Source organism: Parasteatoda tepidariorum, chromosome 3, assembly GCF_982258835.1.
Source record: "Parasteatoda tepidariorum strain Cologne lab strain chromosome 3, Ptep-v5.0, whole genome shotgun sequence".
Lineage (NCBI taxonomy): Eukaryota > Metazoa > Arthropoda > Arachnida > Araneae > Theridiidae > Parasteatoda > Parasteatoda tepidariorum.
The window spans coordinates 105,301,921-105,327,117 of record NC_141757.1 but is presented as its reverse complement, the minus strand read 5'-3'; the positions used below and the strand labels follow the sequence as shown (position 1 = coordinate 105,327,117).

At 27.4% G+C, this 25,197-nt stretch overlaps 2 protein-coding genes across 6 annotated transcripts in view; one reads left to right on the top strand and one right to left on the bottom strand.

The window, feature by feature from the left end:
• Positions 1–1,062: 1,062 nt before the first annotated feature.
• On the bottom strand, positions 1,063–24,862 carry LOC107441626 (serine/arginine-rich splicing factor 4). 2 transcript variants are annotated; one of them, XM_016054960.5, is made up of 8 exons: positions 24,725–24,862; positions 19,756–19,898; positions 17,913–17,983; positions 13,273–13,359; positions 10,096–10,165; positions 5,844–5,917; positions 3,769–3,885; positions 1,063–1,489 (listed from the first exon to the last, which is right to left on the bottom strand). In XM_016054960.5, the coding sequence occupies exons 2-8, from the start codon at positions 19,876–19,878 to the stop codon at positions 1,258–1,260; spliced, it is 774 nt and encodes a 257-aa protein (XP_015910446.1). In that variant the 5' UTR covers positions 19,879–19,898; positions 24,725–24,862; the 3' UTR covers positions 1,063–1,257. The 2 variants fall into 2 exon arrangements, with proteins under 2 accessions (XP_015910446.1, XP_015910445.1); XM_016054959.4 differs by having other exon boundaries at positions 24,613–24,751.
• Ino80 (chromatin-remodeling ATPase INO80) overlaps positions 24,862–25,197 on the top strand; it is a 56,596-nt gene continuing 56,260 nt past the window's right edge. For 2 of the 4 annotated variants that reach the window (XM_087159871.1, XM_087159868.1), the window contains exon 1: positions 24,862–25,155. The gene's annotated coding sequence lies outside the window, so the exon portion shown is untranslated. The remainder of the gene's footprint in view (positions 25,156–25,197) is intronic. The other 2 variants (XM_087159873.1, XM_087159870.1) reach the window with 1 other exon arrangement.

Below are 25,197 nucleotides of genomic sequence, written 5' to 3'. Positions count from 1 at the left end.
AAAGAGAATAAGCCAATAAATACTAAGCTTTCAGCAAAAATATGCATTAACAAAGCAATTTGAAGTCATAAATTAAGTATGTCCATGAAAGTCAATTTCCAAGAATCAAAAGCAAATCAATGCTTTTTATTTTTAAAAAATAAAGACTTTATAAATAAAAATTACTCAGAAAAAAACAAATATTACACTTTTTGTATTTTAAGGAATTAGCCTACAATAAATTTCTACCAAAGTTTACTGGCAACCGAAATGTGAGAAGACCAAACACCAGATAGATTGATGCTGTGGAAAAAGATCACATAACCAACAGATGGAAAAACCTAGTGTTTGATAGAGCCAGATGGAAACGACTTGGAAAATGGTTCCGGCCTACACTATGCTGGCACGCTATTTGCTCTAAAAAATTTTATCAAAAACAAGGTTGCCACTCAAATCTGGCTAACTATACTAGTTTTAATTGCTAGAAAAACGTGGAGGAAAAAAGGAACAGCCGAGCATACTTCTGTAATGCTATAGTAAATGAAACAGTTTAGTATAGCTGAAATCCTTAAATAGCTTAGTTTAACCTTAAATATCACACAGCTTTGAGTGGTCACCATTTTTTAAAAGACGAAAATAAGAAATAAAATTCTCTTTTTTTTCTCAGTTTGTAAAGATAAACTCACAATTTCCTGCATTTTCTCTGCTATTTTAAGTGATCATTAAATTCTCTGTATTTTCTAGGTTTTCCCTATAGAGTGGCAAACCCTGAAGAATGATCACTACAAAATATTCACATGTTGACAGAAGATACCAAAAATTTTAGATTTAGATAAGGAAAAATAATAATTAAATGATATTGAAAAATAAAAACTTATTTTGTATTTAAACAAATAAATATCAACATATATTTAATTTTCAAGTATAGCAAATTATTTCCCAGGTTACCCCTTCCCTTGTACTGAGAAGAATTACTTAGTTCAAATTTACAAGCCTGTTTTGTGTCAATCCTTTTTATAATCTACTTTTATAAGTTTTTAAAAACTTTCAGATTTGCTTTCTCCTTTATGTAATAACACAGCATTATTTGACAAATATGATAGTCTTTATTTATGCCTTCCATGATCAAATACATTACACTGACTTAAGAAAATTCATCATCACTAAGAAAAGAAATTTTGGCTGTAGATTTAAAATACTAGTGAAAGAAATGCTTATACAGTAATATACTCAGGCACAACATGAAATATTTACACATGCATTGTAAATAACATCAACTCATTCATTGCTGTAATCTCGAGGAGGAGATCTGGAGCGTGACCTCTGCCTGCTGTGACTTCTGCTTCTTGACCTTTCCTTTTCTCTGGAAGGAGACCTTGATGCAGATCTGTCACGAGACACAGATCGATATTCAGAACGGGACCTGGAGCGAGATCGACTTCCACTTCTGGTGCGACTCCTGCGACTTCGAGAGCGAGAACGTGATCTTGACCGTGAACGAGACCTGGATCTAAAATATTTCAAAATAGATTAAACTGATGTAAATGTAATTCACAACCTAAAATTTTTTCAATGATGTAGTAATAAAAAATAATGAGTTTTTTAGATCAATGTATTCATAACAAGCAATTAAGCTAAAAATGACACTTAGCATTATTAATTTTGACATAATAAGCAAGATTATTATTTTTTTCTTTTTTTGTAAATACCCAGAACAGATTTGCTATATGTACAAATGGAATATATATTGCAAAAAGTATATAGAAACAAGATTTTGTTGACATATGAATGGATATATATAAGATTTTTTTTTTACAAATTCCGGACACTCCGAGGAAATCTCTTTCGTAATATGAACGACTTGACTCTTTGGTTCCGATCTAAAGCACAAAAATATATCACTGAGATTATTAAACGTACCCTGGTAGATATAATGACACCAGACGATCTCATGGACCCTCTTCATATGAATCAAATTTAGATCTTTGCACCTAATTAACATCTCTCGGGGTTGCATAGCGACCACCTGCCCTGCCACAAACAGCTAATTGCTCTTAATGCTTTCTTTTAATTCTACTCATTTCACTTCATTGCTATTTATTTGTTTTTAACTTTGGAACCCTTTTGGTTCAATGATATTTTATATGTTATATTCTGGAAGCCTGTTGGTTCAATTTCAATGTTTTCAATGTTTTATTACGTTCAAATTGCTTTTGCTTGTCTAATTTACCTTTTGATCCAATGTTTTTAATGTTTACAATCTTTCACTTACCTGTTTACCCTCTTGGATCCAATGTTATATACTGTATTCTTTTTCAGATTGTTGTTGTTAGTAATATTCAAAGATACTTAAGAAATCATGTAATGCTATATCAAATTTGTCTCTATTCAAATCTAAGGCATACAAGTCATTGTCAACTAAAATTATAGGATGTCAACTAAAATTTAGGATAAGCATTAAATATTATTATATTTATTTATTATTCATTTATTTTGTTTTATTATTCATGTTTATCATTGTAAATTTTCATCTTCGTTTGTTTTCAAACTGGAAATTGTATTGTATCCTTTTGTTGATCAATAAATTTTCACTCCGGATGCCCCCGCTAGGGGTCGGGACGGGGCTGAGCTTTGAATATATAAGATTTCTATTTTTAAATAAATTTTTAACATTTTCATTTTTTGTTTAAATCGTCATTGAGGATTCGTCATGTCAACTCAGTATTTCTATTATAGCTGCAAACACATGCTACAGTTCACTCTATCTAACTCTCTACAAAAATCTTAATTTCGACCGCACCTACTCCCTCTAAACCTACCTAGAAAAATTCATTCTTAGTCTACACCTGCTTTCACCCTCCTTACCTTCAAGTAGAAAAATGCACACTCCTATGATGAGGAACTGGTCAAACTAGATCAATCAATAATCAGTTTTGTGGGCAGGTGTAGCTTACTTGTATTTGATGTACAGAAGAGATTTTTTCTTTAGTTATTCTTGTATGATAAATTTATTATGTATCTTTAAGGTTTTGAATTAAAGATTTTTTTAAAAAAATGCCAAGTATAAGAGACTTTATTTGGAACAAATTAATTAATTTGGATTTGTTCAATTCAAGAGGGACAGAAAAGCTAACTTATATGTTCAAATATTTTAACAAAAAATAATAATTTGAGTAGTTCTAAAATTTTAGAAAAATAAAAATATCTAGAAACTTCAGGTAGAATCTTTAACTTCGGTGACTGTAAAAAAATTAATTATTGAGAACTTTTATTTTTGTATGCTAATATTTCATTTGATAAAAACTTTGCTAAACTTTAATTTTGAACAAAAATATAGATGAACAAAAGTAAAATTGATTTTTTATTTTCTTTTTTCAAATTTGTATATAATGACTGAAATTATTTTTTCAACAGTAAGGTTAACCTTCTTACTGAAAATATATTTATACAATCCCTGCGTAGAAAGTCTTCCATTTGGATGTTTGCTTTACAGGAGCATCTAGTCAACAGAAAGTAATCAGTAATTTTTTTCTTCAATATCACAACAAGTTTCGTTTTCGTTATGTTAAGCTTAACATAGTGTATAATTTTATTTTCAAATTTTTTTAGGCATAAGGTTACATAATGGCAAAGCAGACGTAAGTTCAATGTAATTTCAATGAAATACTCAGCTGCAGCTTCATATACCTCCAATTTTTTTATTATCAAAAAAAGATTTCAATATTATTTTCTTAAGGTGCTTATATTATTTATAGTCTAGCACAGAAACAAACATAGACAAAAACCCACCTTCTACCGCTATCTTTACAATCTTCAACCAGATGAATTTTTCTTCCACTTAGTTCAGTATCTTGCAACTTGCTATATGCATTCTTCATATCGGAATAAGATGAAAATTCAACAACACTGAAAAGAAAAAAAACATACTTTATTAAAAGATATTACGACAAATTTTATTGCAGAATTACTATCCTAATTATATTTTTTACAAAGTTTTTTTAAAAAATAAGTAATAACATTTGCAAAGAAACAGTTTTGCTAAAATTTTTTAGATCTTAAATTCCCTGACTTTTTTGCATTTTTCAGGAAAGAATCAAAAGTTCTTTACAACATTTTCAATCAGAATTTTTTTTTTCATTTATTTAATATGAGCATAGTTGTTTGGAAGAAAATATGTCAAATATTACATTTTGTGATGATATGACATGATATTTGATCAACATGATTTTGTGATAAAGGTTTAACTTGTAAATAAATAACTGCATATGTAGATAAGTAGACATGTTACAAGATGAAGGTTTACTTGCCATGTAAATTACAAATAAAAGCAATATATTGAATATTAGATTTTATGAGCAAAACCATACAATAAAATGAGAACAGAAACATAGAACAATTTCACTAAAAAGTGAAATTTCATAAAATAATTGCAATAGATGTTAGAACTATTAAACTCTCTCAATAACTGATTACTATTACTGACAATCTTAAAACTGTTTATTTTCCAGGTATAATATAGAAATTTTACAGGTTTTTTGTAAAACATTGTAATTTTTCCTGACTATCCCCTGCCTTTTAGAGTTAAAATAAAATTCCCTGACAATTCCATGTTTTCCCTGACTCATGGGAGTCCTGAAAGTATTTTTTTATAAGTAAATATTCCAAACTTAATAAATTCAAAAAAATTTTAACATTAAAAAAAAAATTTAATGTGAAACAATAATAGGCATTAAACTTGTTTACTTGGAATATCATTGGCCACCTATTATAGCCAATGACTTTTATCTAAAAATTGCCCGATTTCCTGACTTTTTTACTCAATATAACATTTAGTAACAATTTCAGGTTTCACTAGTCCTATTTACCCTAAACTATCTTATAAAATGACCATCAACTAGGCACACACAAAAAAGGTCAGAAAACCCATGAAAAGTTTTTCCATACCATTCACTATGATTTTTTTTAACTGAAGCAAGTTTGTCAGTCAAAACATGCAATACCCTATATCTGACCCCTTCAACTTGTGACCCTGGTTTCAGTTTGGGTTATGACCTGAATTATTTTATGCATAGAGAACTAGTATATGACAGGATAAATACATTAACAGTTCAAGTAAAACACTTTTCGCTTGTTTCAAGTTTTTTTTTTTTCAAAAATGACAAGGCAAGAAGTGATTAAAAATATCCTATCTATTGACACCATACATGCGCTTAGCACTAACTTTTTAAAAAAAGTAAAAAGATTTTAAGAGAAATAATGCATAATATGTGCTAACACTTATATAAATGTTACGTCACTCAACCTACTGAAAAAATGAGTTAGAAAAATTTATATAAGTAAAAAAAAAAATCCCACCCAGTGATAGGTTTCCAAAAGAATTTCAACATTATTCCGAAACATATTTCTGCTTAACATGGCTAGTTATCATTAAAAGACATTGTTATTTTATTCAATTAGTAAACATAATAAACAATTTTAAGCAAAAGATTGTTTGAAAAAATCTGTAAAAACTTTGACACATAGTAATTTTAGTCACATAACAGTTAAATTCTTAAAAGAAAAGATAGTCACAAACATTAAACTTATTTAAAATTAATGTTTCAAAGTCACTTGTCTACTTACAGTTACGACCATTTCTGAGACAGTCTTTTTCAACATGATTTTTCCAGTTTTTGGTTTTAAAAAAAATACTCCAGGCTCTTTCCAATTAAAACTGAGACAAAAAAATGAAACTAATGTTATGAAGTAGGGGGGAAAAACAGGACTCAACTGTCTACCTATTAAGTGTCTACTTATTAATTTATATTTCCTTCCTGGCATTGCAAGAGGTTAAAAGAGTTACCAGCAATATGAAACAAGCATACCCTTCATTTCTTCGTTGTTTATGAGCATCAGCATAGGTAACTTCTCCTGCTTGACGCATGTAATCTTTCAGATCCTGTTCATTGTAGGAATAAAAATCAGTAAAAAAGAAGTACATAAAAACATGTAATATACAAATAGTAAAGTATCTGTATAATGTAGGGAAAATACCAAAACCCTTATAAGTTTATTAAATGCTATTTAATTAGTTTATTAAATACTAATTATTTTTATTCTTTGTTCTTAACAAATGTAAAAAAAAAATTTAATCTAAAACGCCGATACTTTTATAATTAAATACAATATTTAACGATGGTTTAACAAATACTTCAAAATTAAAATATTTATATTTTAATTTAGAGAAATCAAAATATTTGTAGCAAGCAGAATACTAGATACAAATTTATTGTATCTAGCATTTGTATCTAGTAGATTGATTATAAGACACAAATAGAGTATATGAAAGGAATGTAGAATAAAACAAAGAGAATAACTCCACATTTACTAATCATGTTAATAAAAAGCACCCAAGCACCAATTGGAATATGTTATTAGTGCATTTCAGAACAAGATTTCAGGAAATATGATTTGAAATCTAAGCTGTCAATAATGCACTTTTCAAGAACAAAAACAATTATGAATTAAATCAAACAAATGATTATCAAAATACTACGGAAAAGTTTTCAATTCTTAATCTTTAATTTCTTGCATAAAAATAGTAACAATTAGATAAAAACTACCATTATTATGTTTGTGTACTAAAATAAGACAAAGGATAATTGTTAAAAGATAAAGTTATGTGACACTACAAGAACAACATTTTGTCCAATAGAAGCAGCCAATGAAACTAATGTATGCACTCTTGGTACATTTTACACTTGAAAAATTTTAAATATATATACATTAAGAAAATTGATCCTTCCAGTTCAAAGGTTGCATAAAAAAAAGTATCCTTTCACATGTTTGATTTATTCCATTGCCTAGCCGAAAAACATTTTCAATATATGCTTTTAAAATATTATTTCAAAATATGCAACTTTTCAAAATTCAGGAGATGAAATGTGAAAAGAATTTAATACAATTTTACTTTTTTTTAAATTTTTAATCAAATTAAATTAACTTTTAATTCTGTTCAGCAACTTACTTAGAACATAACAGCTTTAGGCAAGTATGACAGAAGAATTTTAAAAAATGATTTTTTATTGTTGATTTCCCCACTGTGCTGTATAAAACCTTGCCAACTCTTTCGTATGCATCAAAACCTCAGAGTTCGTACTTTAAAGAAAAACAACATCTCTTTTACAACATCAGATAATTTTTTGGAAAAGTTGAAAGATTCTGAATTTTAAAAAAAATAGAATCTAAGAACCTGAAAGTTTCTAAGACAAAAAATCCAAAAAAATAAACATTTTTCAAAAGTAAGTCCTCAGAGATGTACCAAGGTGCAAAATTTCCATGAGCTGCTGCCACAGGAGGAAATGATGTTTACATAGCAAACATATTGATTCCTTTAACTATAGATCTGCTTTGTCAAATGTTACCAACTAGAATGAGCCTTGTTGACATAATAATAAATTAATTTACCTTCTCTCTTTTTATAACATCAGTTTGACATCTTAATCATCAGAAAATATGGAACAACCAGACTTCACTACACTTATACATCAAGGGTCTTCAGCCCTGGTGCACAAGAGCATGCGTCTGAGTTCAAATACCATCACATCAGTTTTCATTAGCAACATCATCAACCCGCCTAAAACATCCAGGCATCATTGGCCACAACCAGCGTCAAACATAGGCCCATCAAATGCTCTTGCCCAGGTGCATTTGCCCTTAATGGGTAAATGGGTAAATAATATGTTTAGTCTCTAAGTTTAATTTTTTTGATTTCAAGAGATAGAACAAATTAAAGAGATTAAAATTAAGACGAAATATTTAACATAATGTAGAAATATTTGTCAATAATTTTAAGGATTAAAAAAAATATTATTTAAGAAATAATTTCAATTTTTAGATAGTTGGAGACTTATTAATGAAACAATTTATCAAGCTTAGTTTTAATTTGAAAGAGGATTTAGAGGAGAAAAAAAGAACGCTTAAAAAATTGCAAAATTATAATATGATTGTCCATTGAATAAAAATTACAATCTACCCAAGAATTTTACATTTAGAGAGTTAGGATGAAAATTGTGAAAACTATCATTCCATGAATTATTTTTACCTAGTCCATGGTAACAAAAAGTGTTTTAGGAGCTTGAAATATTCAAATATAATTATGTTTTATTACCAACGAAAATTTTTTAAACTTATTTACATGTAAAAGAAAAAATCATTAATTTATAGCACAAATTCAAACAGTCAATACTACAGAAAAAATTAAAATTTTCAAAATTAAATTTTTAGTTTAAGCATCGCAAATAGATTATCTTAGTGCCAATATTAGGAACTAAAAAGAAGTTTTTGAGCTTCGAATTACATAGCAAATAATTTGTTTTAATACTTGCATACAAGCAAGAAAAATTAACAGTGCACATCATAAATCCTGACTACAAAAAATACTGTTAAAAAAATTTATTAACTAAATTTAATTAAAGTAAGTAGATTACTTATAGAACCAAAAAAAATTTAAAACTGACTGACATAATAATTACAATTTTCGTATTCTTATATACTTTAACACGCAAAAGAGGTTATTAATACTTCACCAATTAATTTTACTTTTAAATCAATTAAGTATTTTCTTTGTTAAAAATTACCTAACACTAGTTTGATTCCATTTGTTGAAAGAAACTCTTTAGCAGAATTTATTTTCCCAAAAAGCAAAGAAATAAGTAAAATAAAGTATTACACTTAGAGTACATGGATTGGGGAAGAGTCAAGACAAAACTGACAAAATCTGTTAAAATATTTCTTAAAAGGTTTAATATTGTGGGACGTGTGCAACATGATGCAAAAACATTTTTTTTTTCAGTTAGAAGCAGAAAAACGTTTAAGCATCTTCCTTAAAATAAAAATAAAATTTATTTTGAATCCTATATAAAAATGTATAGTAATTTTGATAGTTCTAACATTGAATACATAGAAAAGAAAATTGACTTTAGCTACTATTTCCCCCTCAGGAATATCACTTTACACTATTTTTAAAAAAATTTCATCAGGTGGTTAATCCAGAATTTTTAACTTAATACCCATTTTCATGAAAAAATTTTTGCAACATTTTATTTGGTGAAACATTTTAGCATATCAAATTTATCAGCCAGAAAGTATCTTTAAAATAAGAAAAATTATAAAACATTATTTTCAAAGCAACTGCTTTCTTTAATAATACAAACTGCCTATGATACTTAAATTAAAGTCTTTAGGACACTTTTTTAACATGACACTTTACACAATTAATTCAAATTTACATTACTTTACAATACTTATCTGAATTACACATATTTACAATTAAAAATATTAATTATTTAATTGAATCATTTTTCTGCAAAAGGGTTTGCTAAGACAATTTTAGCATAAAATTTGTGTGAAAGTACAGATTTTACTGGGACAATTTTGTGAAGGTATACCGTTTTTGTTGAGTCAACTTTTGGCAAAATACCGATAAACGGTAGTAAATCATCTGCCCACGGACGATATTCATTCTCAAACAACAATATTTATAAAAACAATATTTATTTTCAAAATGTCACTGTTTACTTATAAATTTGTAATATTTTGAAAGAAAAGCATGTTTTTTAAAAAAAAATTTAACATAATAAATTCTTTTTTATTTTAATTAAATTGCTTTTTTAAAAAAAAATTTAGTTCCCCATTATTTAAAACTCCCTGTTATTTTTACATTTCTTCTCTTGCAAAGTTGCAAGGCTCTAAAATATGAAAAGAACTGTTTTATTTTGCAAAAATTATGTTGAAATCAAAAGGTCCTTGATAAAATGGCTATTTTAAAATAATACAAATATTGTGTTCTTTAAGGAGTTTTTATCTCTTATTTTGATCTCTATACATGCATAAATTGGCAACATTTGAAAATCAACTGCAATGTACAAGAAATTTTTTGGCGATCATGTAATTACCAACCCTTTGATAATTAAAGCAAGATTTTAGAATAGATTTATACTAGCAGAATGTAGTGAAATAAGATGTGTAGAGCTGCATTGTTTATTTTAATGTCAAAAATATGGAACTAAAACTGAAAAAAGCATAAATAAAATCCTGCAATTAATTATCAAACACATAAATTTAAAATATATTCACCTGCCAACTAACTCTACTACTTAAATTTTCAACAATCAAGCGATAATCAGTGCGAGTTGGTGGACCATACCTGAAAATATTAATAAAAAATAAATAGAAATAAATTAGGAACATAAAATAAAAAGAGATTTCTAAAAAAAATTAAAATCTGTAAAAATCAAGATTTTAAACAAAAAAAATAAATAAATGTCCATTGTTTTTAATTATTTTTAAAGTCCCACAGTAGACTGATCATAACACATGGCTCCCAGAAAATAAGCGAAGTTAAGCATTACTGGCTGTAGTCAGCATTTGGGTGAGGGATAACTTGTTTAACCTGAAAAGGGATAGGCGGTATGTGGTAACAATCCTCGATAAACCGTTTAACTGCATAGTACTCAACTTATGCCCTGGTAGTCAGGATGTCAAAGCCGGAGAGCCATCTTCTCTTTACTGATGGCAAGTCTTTGAATCTCCCTCAAGGATGTTGCCAATTGTTCATAGTGTAGTTTTAATGTGGCATAAATAAATTACTATTACTTCCTTTTTGCCAATCAAACCTTTTGCCAAAACTTATTTAACAATATTAAAACTAAAATTGTTAATATTTCTGACTAAAATTGTCAACATTATACTGTATTATACAAGATGATTGCTGAATAAATATCATCATTTTAAAACTGTAAGAAATTGTAAAGCTAGGGAACTAATTTGTCATTTAGATATCAAATGAAGAGTGAATTGGTTTAGATCAACAACAAAAAAACATACATTTAAAAAGCAATTTTTTTAAAATTAGTTTTGAATAAATCATAAAACTAATCAAATCAAACAAAAATTTATCAAAACAAAACCAATCAAATCAAAAATTTATCAAAACAAAATTGGTGTAATTAAAATATTTACACTTATACTAAATATTACATAAATAAATCTTTGTCGTATGCAGTGAAAACATTGTCAAAAAGTTTCTACATTTGACAGAGTTATGTTTGAAATGCTTTGTTTAATAACGCTCAGCTACATTTATCCTTTCCATTTTATTAAATAAAATAGTATCTAAAAAATTAATAATTACTATCATTTTTTAACAACTTGGTTGACTTTAGTATAATACAATTAGTTCCTTAGAAACACATAAGAGAAAATAAAACATTTGTCCCTTTCCTGCCTTCTCTGGATCTAAAGGTCTTCCAAGGTCACGGAAGAAATATTTAAGTTTACTCTCAGGGATGAGAGTAGTCAGAAAGTAAAAAAGAGGAAATCCAAGAAAAAAAAAATTATATATAAGCAAAAAATTTGACAAAAAAGGTGCGATTTTTAAACTTGTCAACCATGTGATAATAAATCCCGATATGAGGCTTTTAAATCACGTGAATTTGAAACTCTACATCGAATTTAAAAAATGCGCAAAATACAGTACAGAACCCGTTATCCGGAAATCAGAAAACCGGAAAACCAAATAACCGGAAAACCAAATAACCGGAACGAAATTCGATAAATTTTCCCGCCATTTTTGAAAAAACAAATGTTTTTCTCCTCATAAGATTTCAAGATTTCTCCTTTCTTTTTTGAAAGATGTTAGCCTTACCATCATTTTGGAAACAATCATTAGTGTATTACTTCATCGTTTTTTTCTTCTTTTCAAGATTATTTCCAAATATATTTTTTTAGTTGAATTTGACAATAAAAAAAACGGCTTTTTGTAGCGATTCAGAAAACCGGAAAAATCAGTTATCCGGAATAGCGATGGTCCCGATCGTTCCGGATAATCGGTTCCCTACTGTACAAATCATGATGCGTATTTTTTAGATCACGATGCATAATTTTTAAATCGCGCGATATTACAACCGCAAAAACGAATCACGACATTGGATTTTAATTTCGCGTAGCTACATAGGGTTTTAAAAGCTCGTAAATACAAATCGCGATATTGGTTTTTTTAATCTCGTAAATAAGAATCGCAATGTACAATATTTAAATAGCCTGAATAAGAATCGCAACGTTAATCGCAACTTTTAAATCAGGTAAATACGAAAATCGATGTTTGATAATAAAATCGCAATTTTAAAAATACATAAATACAAAACACGATATTGGATTTTTAAATCTCGTAAATAAGAATCATAATGTACGATATTTAAATAGCGCAAATAAGAATCGCAATGCGCAACTTTTAAATCAGGTAAATACGAAAATCGATGATTGATATTAAAATCGCGTGAATAAAAATCGAGTTATTTGCAGAGTCTGGACTTGAAATTTCTAAAAGGCTTGTTTGTATTGCTTTTGTTTAGACATAATAAATAAAAATTTGCAAGATTAATTGAATGAGCAAATAAATATTTTCACCGCAAATCCACCTATATATTTTTTTCTATTTTTTTGTTTGTCTTCACGCCAGAATACAAGAAGCAGCGACGTCTGAATTACGAAAATACGAGCTATCCCGCCGACGGATAAAAAATACGGAAAATCTTATTTTCTGTGCGTGAAATCGGAGAAAACAGCAAATGTAAGTAAAAATGCGGAAGGGTTAGCAGCTAGGACGTAGTTTGAATTTTCAGTTTATCTTTGAAAATCGTAAATAAATATAATTATTTTACTTCAATGACTGAATTTTTAAAAAAAAGCGAGATATTTATTAAAAAAACGAAACTTTTAGAGAATCGGAGTTTTTGATAAAAAGGTTGAAATTCGAGAGACAAAAAGAATCTCATACCTGTATAAAGATCAACCAGTTTTATCCCAAGGAAATGATTTTTAGAGAAACTTCAGAGGGTGGAACAAAGACTTCAGTAATTTCGCTCCGTGGAAAATTAAATTCCTCATAAAATATTTTAACTTGTGCAAAAAAAAAAAATTTCAGCGGAAATCAGCGGGAAAAATGGAAAAATCTGAAAAAAAGCGGAAATCCGCGAATCCGCGGAAGAATCTCATCCCTGTACTCTGGACAAACTGGGGAGGGAATACCCCCTCCCCCCCCACATTCTCCTTCATTCAACCTCAAGGATGAGTCAAATTTCTGCTTTTTTCCTCAAACGTATTAGTGCAAAATGAAGGGAAAATCGAGCAAAATTTCTTCTGGATACCAGTTAAATGGTTCTGTACCATACTAATTTTAAATTTCAAAAAAAAAAAATTTCATTTCCTCATTAATGCATAATATAATAATTCAGAACAGATGATTTAACTTACTTATCAATCCAGCTACCTCGCCTTCTGAAGCCAAATCTCCCACCAGTTTGCTTTCTAACTGGACCTCGAGCAATCTCCAAGATAACTCTATCAAAATCAAAAAGTATTACTTAAAATTACATTAAAAGTATTACTTCAAAAAGTATCAAAATCAAAAGTAAAATTCACACAAATCTATTAAAAATAAACAAATAATAATCAGTATGAAAGCTGTGATTAAAAGTCATTGATTCTGCATATATCTAAATTAGTTATTTGGTTTCAATAATTAGATAGCAAAGATTATACCAATCAAAATTCAATGTCATGTTCTGCGTATCATGTACAGTAATCTAAAATAGAGGTAACGACAGTTTTAGAAAAAGAGCTGCAGGAAAAAACAACCTTAGAAGAACAGCAATGCAGGATTTAAAAAATAAAAAATCGGTGCTTTAACTACTTAAAACTTGCTCTGTTGCATCGCAACCATTTTTTGATTGCTACGCTATTATTTTTACAGGGCTCAGCACAGGCCATTGTAGAAAAAGTAGTGAAAAAAGTGACTAAATTTTTTTTTAAAGTTATAAATAGTGACTTAATTAAAAACAATGTTAATATTCAGGCAACACCCTAATAACCTTAAAAATATACAAGTTAAAGAAAGAAAATTTGTCTAGAAACATTTATTGCTGTAGAAATCAAATATAACCTTAAATAACATTAAATTTAAAGAAATACTTTTGTTGTGTATTTTTTAAGCTTCTTTTATTACAGTTGAACCTGTTTATCTTGAACCACTTTATCTCCAAAACCTCCATATCCCAAAATTTCTAAAATTCTCCTACATTTACTGTCTAAAATCAATGTATTTTTCTTGTTTATGTCCAATTTTTTTTCAAAACCTCCGTTTCTTGAATTTCCAATAATAGAGCACAAATGTCAAAACTTTATTTATCAGTACAAAGATGAATGCAGACAAAGATGAATTTCGTGAAACCACAGGAAGTAGGGATGAACTGGTTGAGGGCATTTTTTGGAATTACTATCACAATCCCTGCACTTCCTTAACAAGAAAGGAATACAATGTGACCACCAGGGGTTAGCTTTTCAACATAGAAAAGAAAGCTAAGAACAGAAATTCACTTTCACCTCAAAATCCAGAATTTTAAAGTGAACCATAGAAAACCGTTGTTACGCAAACTTGTATATGCCATTGATGAAAAAAGTTATCTTCCAAAAATATAGATGTTAGATGCTATTAGAATTACTGTTTTGCCTGGAAAAATGTGTCTCTAAAAACTATCCAAAATGGTTTTAAAAAGCTGATTTCAAGAAAAGCTGTGAAGGTGATGAACAAGAGGTTGAAGGCATCAATTATAAAGAAGAAACTGTTGTCGCTGAAAATGCGGTGCCAGATCTTTCAGAATGAAATGCAATAAAATCTGGATTTAATGCTGACATTAATTTTGAAGATTTTCACAAGTGGACAACTGCCTGGCAACATGCGGAACATTGACAGATGCGGAAATCATAGATAATGTCAAAGGAATATCAGATGAAGAGGAAGAAGCTGAAGATCATATTGGTGAACCAATAGTGAATGCAAAGGAGGAAGAAAAAGTTGTAGAATTCATATAAACTATACTTGAATCCAAGGAAAATGTTGCTATGAGGGATTTGCGCTCTTTCTAACCATAAAAGAATAATCGAAACAATTAAGGTTATATGCCAAAAATCTCTGAAAAATTATTTTCTGTGTTAAATGTGTGTAAAAAAAATTTCAATAGATATAAGTAGTATAATTAATTTAAAGAAATGCCTATTTTTTCAACAAAAAAAATAATTAAAGCACTTTTAATAGAATTTTTTAATTAAATTTAATTTTTTTTAAAGTACCTGTCTAACTTGAAACCTCTTTACCTCAAATTTTTCGCCTTTCTTGCGAGATTCGAGATAAACAGGTTTGACTGTATTTGTGCAATTTCTGTCTTTTGCACCATTTACGTAGTAAATTTTCTTTTATGTTGAGAATCTGCGTAATTTTCAAAATTACCCGATTATTTTTGGTCCTTTTTCCCGGGACAAACTTGCAGCCCTAGTCATAGTTAAGCAAAATATAAGATGAAAAATTTTCACCCTTTCAACACTAATTATTTTAATATACCCTTATAAATGAATAATTTAATAAATCAAAAAGAAGAAGGAAATTATTCGAGCCTCATCTAATATTTAGTAAGATGGGCTTGCAACTGAATATTTAGTGCATCTTCAACAATAAAATGTAAAAACTTGCTTTTCTAACAAAATTTTCAATGTTTTTTCCCTCAAACTTCTTTATTCACATTTTTATTTTAATATAAAAAAATAAAGTGTGAATTTAAATTTCTGTATTTAACTTTACCAACTGAGAAACAATTCAAATCTTAATTCAGTTTAAATTCAATACTAAAAAACTGCTCACTAATTAGTTTCATAGACACTATAAAATCAGTTTTTTATGTTCTATAATAACATATAAACTAAACTCAATGTTTAGTTCCCAAGAATGCTCGGTACTCATTTTATCGACCCACTGAAGGGATGAAAGGCTGAGTGAACCTTGCACGAGGACAGACAAGGTTAATAGTATATAAATTTTAATAGGTAATAATATATAAATTTAATTTAAATTATATCTTAGAGTTTGCTTATGAAAATTCAATAAATAATTTTATTTCATAAAAACTGAAAATTATTCATAACTGTAGTGAATTGATTTAATAATTTAAATCACAGTAATTACTTTTAAATAAATCTTTGAACTATATTTGTCTTAAACATGATTTAGTGAAAAGAGAATTTTCCCCAAAAAAATCTTTATGAGAAAGATTTAAATACTTTGACATCTTAAATTGAACTTCTCCAAGTAGGAATAATTTTGTATTGCTATTAAATTGTAATACAATTTATTATTGTTTTCACATTTTGCAATGTTACAATTTTAGTTTTATTTTAATTTTGCTGAAATTGAAAAATATTACAAAATTCTTTTATTATGGTTCTAATAATGTAGACTCGTTTCATTCAGTTTTGGTTACAAGATAAAGACCAAACATTGAACTTTCAAGGGTTGTGTTTAGTCCCTAGACTACAAAACCCCCGTGGCAAAATCGCAGCGACATGTAGACATTATTACAGAATGTTACAAATTTCTACAGAAAGATTCTTCTTTTGAAAAGTTAAACATTTTGGTTTTCTTTTCTACAGAAATTTACACATTTTATTTGAACCAAACATATAGATAATCACTTTTTGACACACTTAATTTACACCGATATCATCATAAATCAATATAATGCTTCGATTGTATTTTTGGCAGTTATTGGTATTGATTTTCATGTGGTTTTTAAATATCTCAATATATTTCAAACAATATGGAAAATTCAAATCTAACATTTGAGTATTAAATTAATTTTTAAGGCAATGATTCTATTGAAGTTCTGGTATTGATTTCTCAAAAGTTTTTATATCCGATATTTCTTATACGATATTACAATTATTTATTATGCATTTGAGTAACCCCTATTTGAGGAGTCCAATTCGCATGATTTCGCCACCAATCTTTTTTTTCAACAATGGATTTCATGATTTTTAATTATTTTTTTATTATGATGATTATTTACAAAATGTGAAGGAAATAATTTGACTACCCAAACAACATGCGAGAATATCACCCATAAAATTAGAATAAAAATTATTACATGTTCAATTTAAATTTTTTTTTGTAAATACAGCTCTTATGCTATTTTAAATTATTAACATATATGTTTATTACTATTAAAAGTATCTTTCAGAAAAATATTAGTGCTAGACAGTTGTCTCAGAAAACCCGAAAAAATTCTGCCGCAAGGGTGCAAACCTTGTCTAAGGTGAAACAAATCAATATGAAATATCTTATAACAATTATATTTACAGGAATGTCACCTACTTCCAGAATTTTCTTCTTTCTTAAATTTATAAAATTGCAAACAGTTATAAGTTCTGAATTTCTTTCAAATTTCTTGTGTTCAGCTTTAAAAATTGGGGGTTTAAAAAAGTTATAGACATCAAAATGCCAATTTTGTTAATAGCAACTTATTTTCTAAAAATATTTTGTTGACAAAAACTAAACAATATATGTGCAGTTTATTACTATTTGCAAATACTATTTAACTAAAAGTTTATAAGTTTTGATATCACTAATACTAATACATATAACACAATAAAGACAAAAATGAATAAAAGAGACTGTGAATGAAAAAAAGAGATTAACGAAGAAAATTAAAAAAATAATTATGCTATATTAATACAATATTAGAAAGTAATCTTTTTGCGGATATAATCGTGTGAGCTCATGAAAAAATTATATCTTTTCCTTATTTTCTTTTCCTGCTTTTCAATTTCTGATAATTTCTTAAAATTTTTGAATATCTTTTAAAAATATTTTAATCGTTAATGATTTTTCTTCTTCTCTTTAAAAAATTTATATATTTTTTTCCATGTCTTTATATTCTTAACCTATCAATATCTATCTATCTATATATATATATAGATGGATGACAAGCAAGTAACCGGTAACCATACACTACATGCACAAAAATTGCATACATTTTCCTCAAGTAAAAAAAATCTGCAAGAATTACCTTTCACCAAGTAAGGTTTTTCCGTTTAACTCATAAACAGCATCATCAGCATCTCTACCATCTTCAAATTCCTATGAAGTAATAATTACATTGATAAAAATAATTATAAAATATTTATTTAATAAGATATATTCTATAATATTCGTGTATATTTGATAAAGTGTTATGAACTAAAAACATCAAAATTAATTAATTAACCTATGTGTTAAAAAAGTAACTATAATTATCAAACTTTCATAACCATTATGATTTACACATTCAATAATAATTTCTAATCCTGCAGTTGAATATGTAGTTATATGTAGCTGATTAATAATACCTAGAATTTTTTGACACATAAATAACAAGATAGTGAAGTATATCAAAATAATTTGCATTTTTTAATAGTCTTTATTAGAAAGTAAATATTGACTTACTAGAAATTTTTTAGTAGTTTTTATTAATAGACAAAATAGTAACTTCTCGTAATGTTATCTGTTGCTGACAAGAAAGTAAAATATAAAAATGCTTTAATAATGTTTTATCAGAGCTCATTCTAGGCAGGGTAAACAGGGCGCAGCACCCTGCTGCCCTTTTAGCCAAAAGAATCCACCTTGTTGCCCCTCCCTGAAGTAAATCAGTGCTCTGATATAATAGACTTCATAACCTTTTCGCCCTTTCTTTCCTCAACCCTTCTTTGTTTTTTCTCCAAACTCTACTAGGGATATCTTAAACTTTTGTTACTTTCAACTCTTTTTATTTAGTTTGTCATTGCTGTCAATACATAGGAATACATTTATATGGGAAAGGAAAAATAGCTATCACACCTCTTGTTGCACTTGTCATTGAAAGTTTGTAGTAACTTCCACTACCATTAAATCATAATTATTAATCATTTTAATTATTAAATCATAACTACAGAAACTTAAAAACAAACATTTATTTTGTTAATATATGCATGCATTTTAAATAAATTACTAAGCTACTAAATAAATTACTACCCATTAACTCAATATATATGTTAATTTATTAATAAAAATTAGTAACTAATATGATTGCTTTGCTACTTTTAGTAAAGTAAAGAAAAAAAATTCTTTTACTAATTGACAATGTTTTTTAATAGAACGTGTAAAGCCCATAGAAAGAAATTATTGCCTTTTTAGAATAATAATGCAGTTTTTTCTGCCTAGAATGAGCTCTGGTTTTATTAAAAAAGAAATTTAAAAAAGAAAAGAAATTTTACATACGAAGTAAAACCTGTAAAATTCTAAACTTAAAAAATGCTGCTACTCAATATTTCACTAGTTTTTAAAAAGATTTTTAAAGATATTAAAATAAACATGTTAAAAAATTTTAGGGAACCAGTTGCTATTTAGGTCAAAATATGTTTAGAAAATACAGAGCACATAACAGTTATCTAATTTACTAACTTTGGTGTACTATATAAAATAATTTTAGTTAAACTAAGTTATATTTTTTATTTATTAGTTTGAAATTTAAGCCTCTGCATACCATTGCTCCTATAATTTCATGGATGCTAAAGTATCCAGTTATTAATTATATTGGATTTCTTTTCACTCAATTAAATGCATTTTCCTTTTCATTAAAGATTTTAACTTTCATTATAGAATAATTTAAAAATCTCCTTGAGAAATGCAAAGAAAAAATAATTTCAAAAATATCAAATGCTTTACTAAAACCTGTATAAGCAACAGAATTTGTTTATTTTATCTACTTGAAACACTGTAATTATTATTTATTAAACTTAAAAATATAACTTTTATTTGTCCTGTAAATTAAGAGATTATATAAAATAGCAAATGAATTATATAAAAATTATAGATTTTATAATACATCAACTTACAACAAATCCAAATCCATTTTTCAGTAAAATCTCTCTTATTCTTCCATATCCTTTGAAAAATTTCTCCAAATCTCTTTCAGTACAGTCATAACTCAATCTTCCAACATATACTCTGGTGCTCATCGTGTATACTTCAGCTTAACCTAGAATTATATAAACAGTTTAATATAGATAAAGCAAAATATTTAAAAATTTTGATAAAAAAATTGTTACATAATACTCTTACACATAAAATTTTAACAAATTATAGGCATAATTTATAACATAACTTCATATAATGAAATTTAAAACATTACAACTTACATAAATAATTAAGTGCATAAATAGAAGTAGTTTAATGATTAATTATAAACCAATTTCAACAAACTTATAAGTCGACCTAATGAGAAAAAAAAACTAATTCAAAACATTAAAATTTGATTTGTAATCTGATATTTTAATAAGCATTAAGAAAACATTTGAATAATCAAATTTAAACAACTGCATCGTCTCACTAAAAGATCCTTAAGAAATAAATTTTTAACTGAAATGTATAAAATATTATAGAATTATCCTAAGATGCTTTAAAAATTTTCAGAATGCTTATTAAGATTATTTATAAAACTAGTATAGTTTTTTAGGAGCTTTGAAATCTAATAACACTAAATTATTTGTTTAACTGACTACCTGTAACTTTTCATAGAAGACAAAATGAAAGAAAATTATACAAATTTGAAAGCTCGTGGAAAAAAATTATAATTAGAGATTGTGATATAAAGAAAAAAAACTTATAAAGTTGAAGAGTTACAGTACTAGTAAATTGCATTGTGTGAAAACCATACATTATTTAAAATTCTGTAGTTAAAAAATAAAAATATATTATGTACCAACTTTTATTCATAAATTAAAAGAATTTATATAGAATTTTGCACACACTAGCCCAACCATGTAAAAAAATCCATGAGAAAAGACTGAAGTTTTTCCATTTTGACATCGGCTTGCATCAATGAAAATTCTTGTTGTACAATAAATAAATTACCAGTTTCCTTGCTTTGGAGACAGCCATGAACTCCATACTTCAAGTTAGCAGCAATAGTTTTTTTTTTTTTTTTCAGTATTTTCAGGGTATCTGCTACATTTTAGATTTTCAAATTCATGACTTTTCATGACTTTCCATGACTATTTCCAAGAGTTTTTCATGACTTAACAAAGTTACTATTTTCTCGGACAAAAATGCAACAATAAATTAAAAAAAGCATCATAATAACATTAATTGAAATTATAGGTATAACCAAAACTGCTATACTCTGCATCTTCATATTTAGATTTTAAATTTAAAAAACAGAGTAAAGAAAGAGTTGAAACAATAAAATAGCTGAAAAAAATACAAAAGCAAATAATTTTATTTTTCTGTAGAATAATATTCTAAAGAAACTTTTCTTGCTCATCTGAAAGTAAAGAAATACTCCCGATTTTTCTGTTCTCATTTCGGAATAAAAAAAATTCGCCAATGACTGGTTTGCTTCAACTACAATTTTAAATTAATAAAGTTTTTAAAAAAATAAATAATAAAAATTCTTCAATCACAGAAGAGTTTAAAAGATATCCCTCTAGAAATGATGTTTTTTTTTTTTCTCATTTTCTGAAAGAACACCATATAATTTTTAAAGAACATGATAAAATAACTTTATATTCTAATAAAATATGCCTGAGTGGTGATTTTGTTAGGAATTCAGATATTTGGAACAGGATGAAATTAGATTAATTGGAGCAAGAAAAAGAAAAAAAAATTTGGAGCAGCAAAACAAAATTTGAAGCATATTTAATAAAAAAAATTAAAACAAGAATTTAATAACAAGAGTTTTTTGTTCATTAATAACAAATCTTATTTTTTACAATTTTTTGAAGGTCCTTGCATAAACAAATTAAGTTTCTTTTTGGTATCTTCCAATACTGTTAAATATTCTATCCTCGACTTAGCCTCAGATAAGAGGAATAGAATTATTAGGACATAGAATTTTTTTTTTTTTTTTTTTTTGCAGAAGAAGATAAGGATGTCTTTGCATTTGTGGTATCTGGTGCAACATCTATTAAATTTGAATTTTGCCAAATTTCTGCATTTTCTACCTACAAAGATTTTAAGTACTTTCCTGTCAAACTAAGAAAAGCAGAACACTTTAAAAACGCCCTAACAATGTTTAAACTAGAGACACCAATTTCATCATACAGCAAGTGAATCAATGGTGTCTCAGTTTGGAAAAGACCTAAAAATTTATAATATAGCCGAAATATTTTTTAAAAATGAGCTTTTGGCAAAAGCAATTTAAATAAATTCAATATTGAGTGGCTCATACTATTTTTTAAATTAATAATTACTTTATTTAATTCTGTAAAAAGTAATTTAAAATTCTAATTAATTTAACTATTAAAGATTATTGAGTATATTTTTCTTAAAATTTAAATAAATGTTATTTATAGTAGTATATTCAACAAAACATTAACAAGATTAATATTGATCATACCGAAATTATAAAAATATGTAAAGTATGTATAAAAATATGTATATGTATTCCATAATTGAAATAATTAAAAAAATTAAATAATTTTAAAATGCAAATACAATGAGTATTGAAGCTAAAAAATTTTTGTCAGAAGTAAATTATTATATTGTCCCCACACTCATAATATTTAACAAATCTATAATAATCAAAAAATTTTATATCAATTGTTTTAAATCAAATCTTTATGAGATGAATTAAAGTATTTTTGAATGACAAATCTGAGAAACTTAAGATTTATTTGCTGCTTCAAAAATTCAGAAAGCCCTTCTCTTCATACTTATTTAAAATCTTGCCTCTAAATATTATTAAGTTTTTCCTAAAACAAAATAAGAGACTGAAAATTTTGAAAGTAATATAATAACACAATAATAAAATGCAATAAGTAAAAAAAAATATTAGTAAAAGAAAAGTAATAAAGTATAAAAAAATGTTTACAAACAATTTGCAATTAGTGGATGGTCCCTGAGATAAAAATTTACGTTTAAGAAACTCAATTAATTCTATCTTTATTAATTAAATGAATAAAAGGGAGATGGAAATTTTGAGTTTTGAAGCTTTGTGATTCTTGACTGCTCTGAGGAACAACATGAAAACATGTACTTAGTGAATGGTCCCCAAGTTAATTCCAAGATCATGGGTACTATTCTATAAATAGAATAGAGCAAGAAGGCCATTAGCTTGCCATTGACGAAGACGATAGCACTTCAATAACGATGAAATTAACAAGAGAAGTAAAATTTTCTTTTGCTATTAAAATTTGGCAATGTTTAGCTGGTCCCCGAAAACTCGTGGAAAGTCTCAATTCCAATTCAGAGAGTGAAAAATGAAATCTGAAATTGAGAATATCTTGAAAAATAAAGCAGAGTTGCACATGAGAGTGCAAGAATTCTTCCCACTAAATCCAGAGCAACCCCCCACATGGCAGTAGCTGGGTTGCCGCAAAATTGTGACTTGGCGATACCCAGGGGAAAATATCCCTTTCGGCACAGAACGGCGCAATTTAAGCCTACAACTTCAATTTGGAGCATGTAGGCGCAGGTTTTCACAATTGGCACGGATCGGCGCGATTGGAACAGAACTTGCAACACTGGGAGACCTAAATCCATGACTTTCCATGATTTTTTCAAAAAAATAGCAAAAATCATGACATTTCATGACAAATTTTGCTCAATACTGAAATTCACGACTTTCCATGATTTTTCATGACTTTCCAGGTGCGCGGATACCCTGTATTTTGCATGCCATTATATAGTTGTCACCATAACTTGGCCACCATATCAGTGTTGATACTGATATAGATATCTATCCAAACAGGATTAGGTGTTTGGCGTCTTAAACTGTTTTTTGTCAGTAAAAATTGAAACAAAAAAAGCTTTTTCCTCATTATATGATACAACGAGCAGTCAATTTTTTTTCATGATTTTCTTTACATGTAACTTATAAATTTGTATTATGATGGACCCCTGAAATGGTAAATGGGTGTTTCATGGTAAAGAGTGGAGAAAAAAAATTAACAAAGTTCACTTCTATTGTTTTGAAAGGCTTAGTGTTAATATTTGCGTTATGAAAACAAACACATGATTTTCTTAGCTGTTTTATGTGGACGTTAAATTTACATCTATAATTAATGTTTTAGGTATTTTTTTGTTAAACATAAAATGTTTTAATGTGTCTCGGTTGTTTTGCAAATGAAATGTTTGTGATAAGCATAACAAAAATCTATTACTTTGTGGCGCAACTACCACTACAAATATTAAATACCAAATCACTAGTAAATAAGACATGTTAACTTGAATCCATCTTGGGGTACCTTTTGATAGACGAAGGTTGATGTAGTCAATAATTAAATCCCTTCAATTTTCTAGCACCGACCTTGGCGTTACAAAATCAAATAAGAAGGGCTCAACTATTAATATTATTGCAAACTATTAACACAAATTATAAATCTCATCTTCTAGTTTCTCACATATTGTCTTAAATTCATTAAAATGCTACTAATCAACACGATCTTCCTTTAAATTCAACCGAAGCAAATTTTAGCAAAAGAGGGAAAAATAGAAAGCTCTTCAACAAGAAAACGAACAATAAAGCGTATGGGTAATTTCAACTTATATATAAAAGTAAATATATCAGTTTTCATACAAAATCGTTCATACAATAATTCTACCGACAACTAAAAACATGTCTAATTAACATTTTATAACATACATAATTATCTACTATTAAAACAAACATAACAAATTTCAATGAAAGCAGCTAAAAAGCAATAAGCACATTATCACTAATGGTAATTGTAATATTTAAAAATGCAATTTACCAATTAACTGAATATCAAACTGTCAAAATTATAAATAAAACAAACTTTCAATCATTAATTAAAATAACTTTTAATTAATCAAGAATTATAGTAAACATGTATAAACACCTACCTATCATACAAACAACCGCATTAGAGCAAGTGAAGTTGAGTTGAAAACAGCAGAAGTGAGCTTGCGCATTGCGTAACTAGCAAACTCGAGATTATAAAACTCAATTTTTTTTGTTTTTTTCAACATATTTTGTAATTTCACTCATAATTTCGATTTAAAAATAATGAATAAATTATCTTTTATGCATAAAACTAAATTTTATTGACAAATTCTGTCTATTTATTTTATTTGATAAGTCTGATATCGAGAGTATATTGGATATGGCGAATATTTGCCCCCTGCGACATGAAAATAAAGTCATGAGAAACGATTTACCAAAGAAATGTGAATGGAAAGAGAATGACTCCTGCAATCGCCATTTTGCTACTCCCAAATCTCAAGACAAATTTATTGATGGAATATTCTTCTTGCATATTTTTGTTAAATATAAGGTAAGATAATGGAGATAGTCTGAAATTGCATAAACAAAGTTT

Bases quoted from the DNA above. Each gene is read 5' to 3' on its own strand.
- LOC107441626 (XM_016054960.5), bottom strand. From the start codon at position 19,878: ATGAGCACCAGAGTATATGTTGGAAGATTGAGTTATGACTGTACTGAA. The intron at 13,360-17,912 runs GTAATTCTTGCA...TGATTTTGATAG, and splicing joins AAAACCTTACTTGGTGAAAG to AGTTATCTTGGAGATTGCTC. The intron at 5,918-10,095 runs GTGAATATATTT...TACAATGAACAG, and splicing joins GTAGTAGAGTTAGTTGGCAG to GATCTGAAAGATTACATGCG.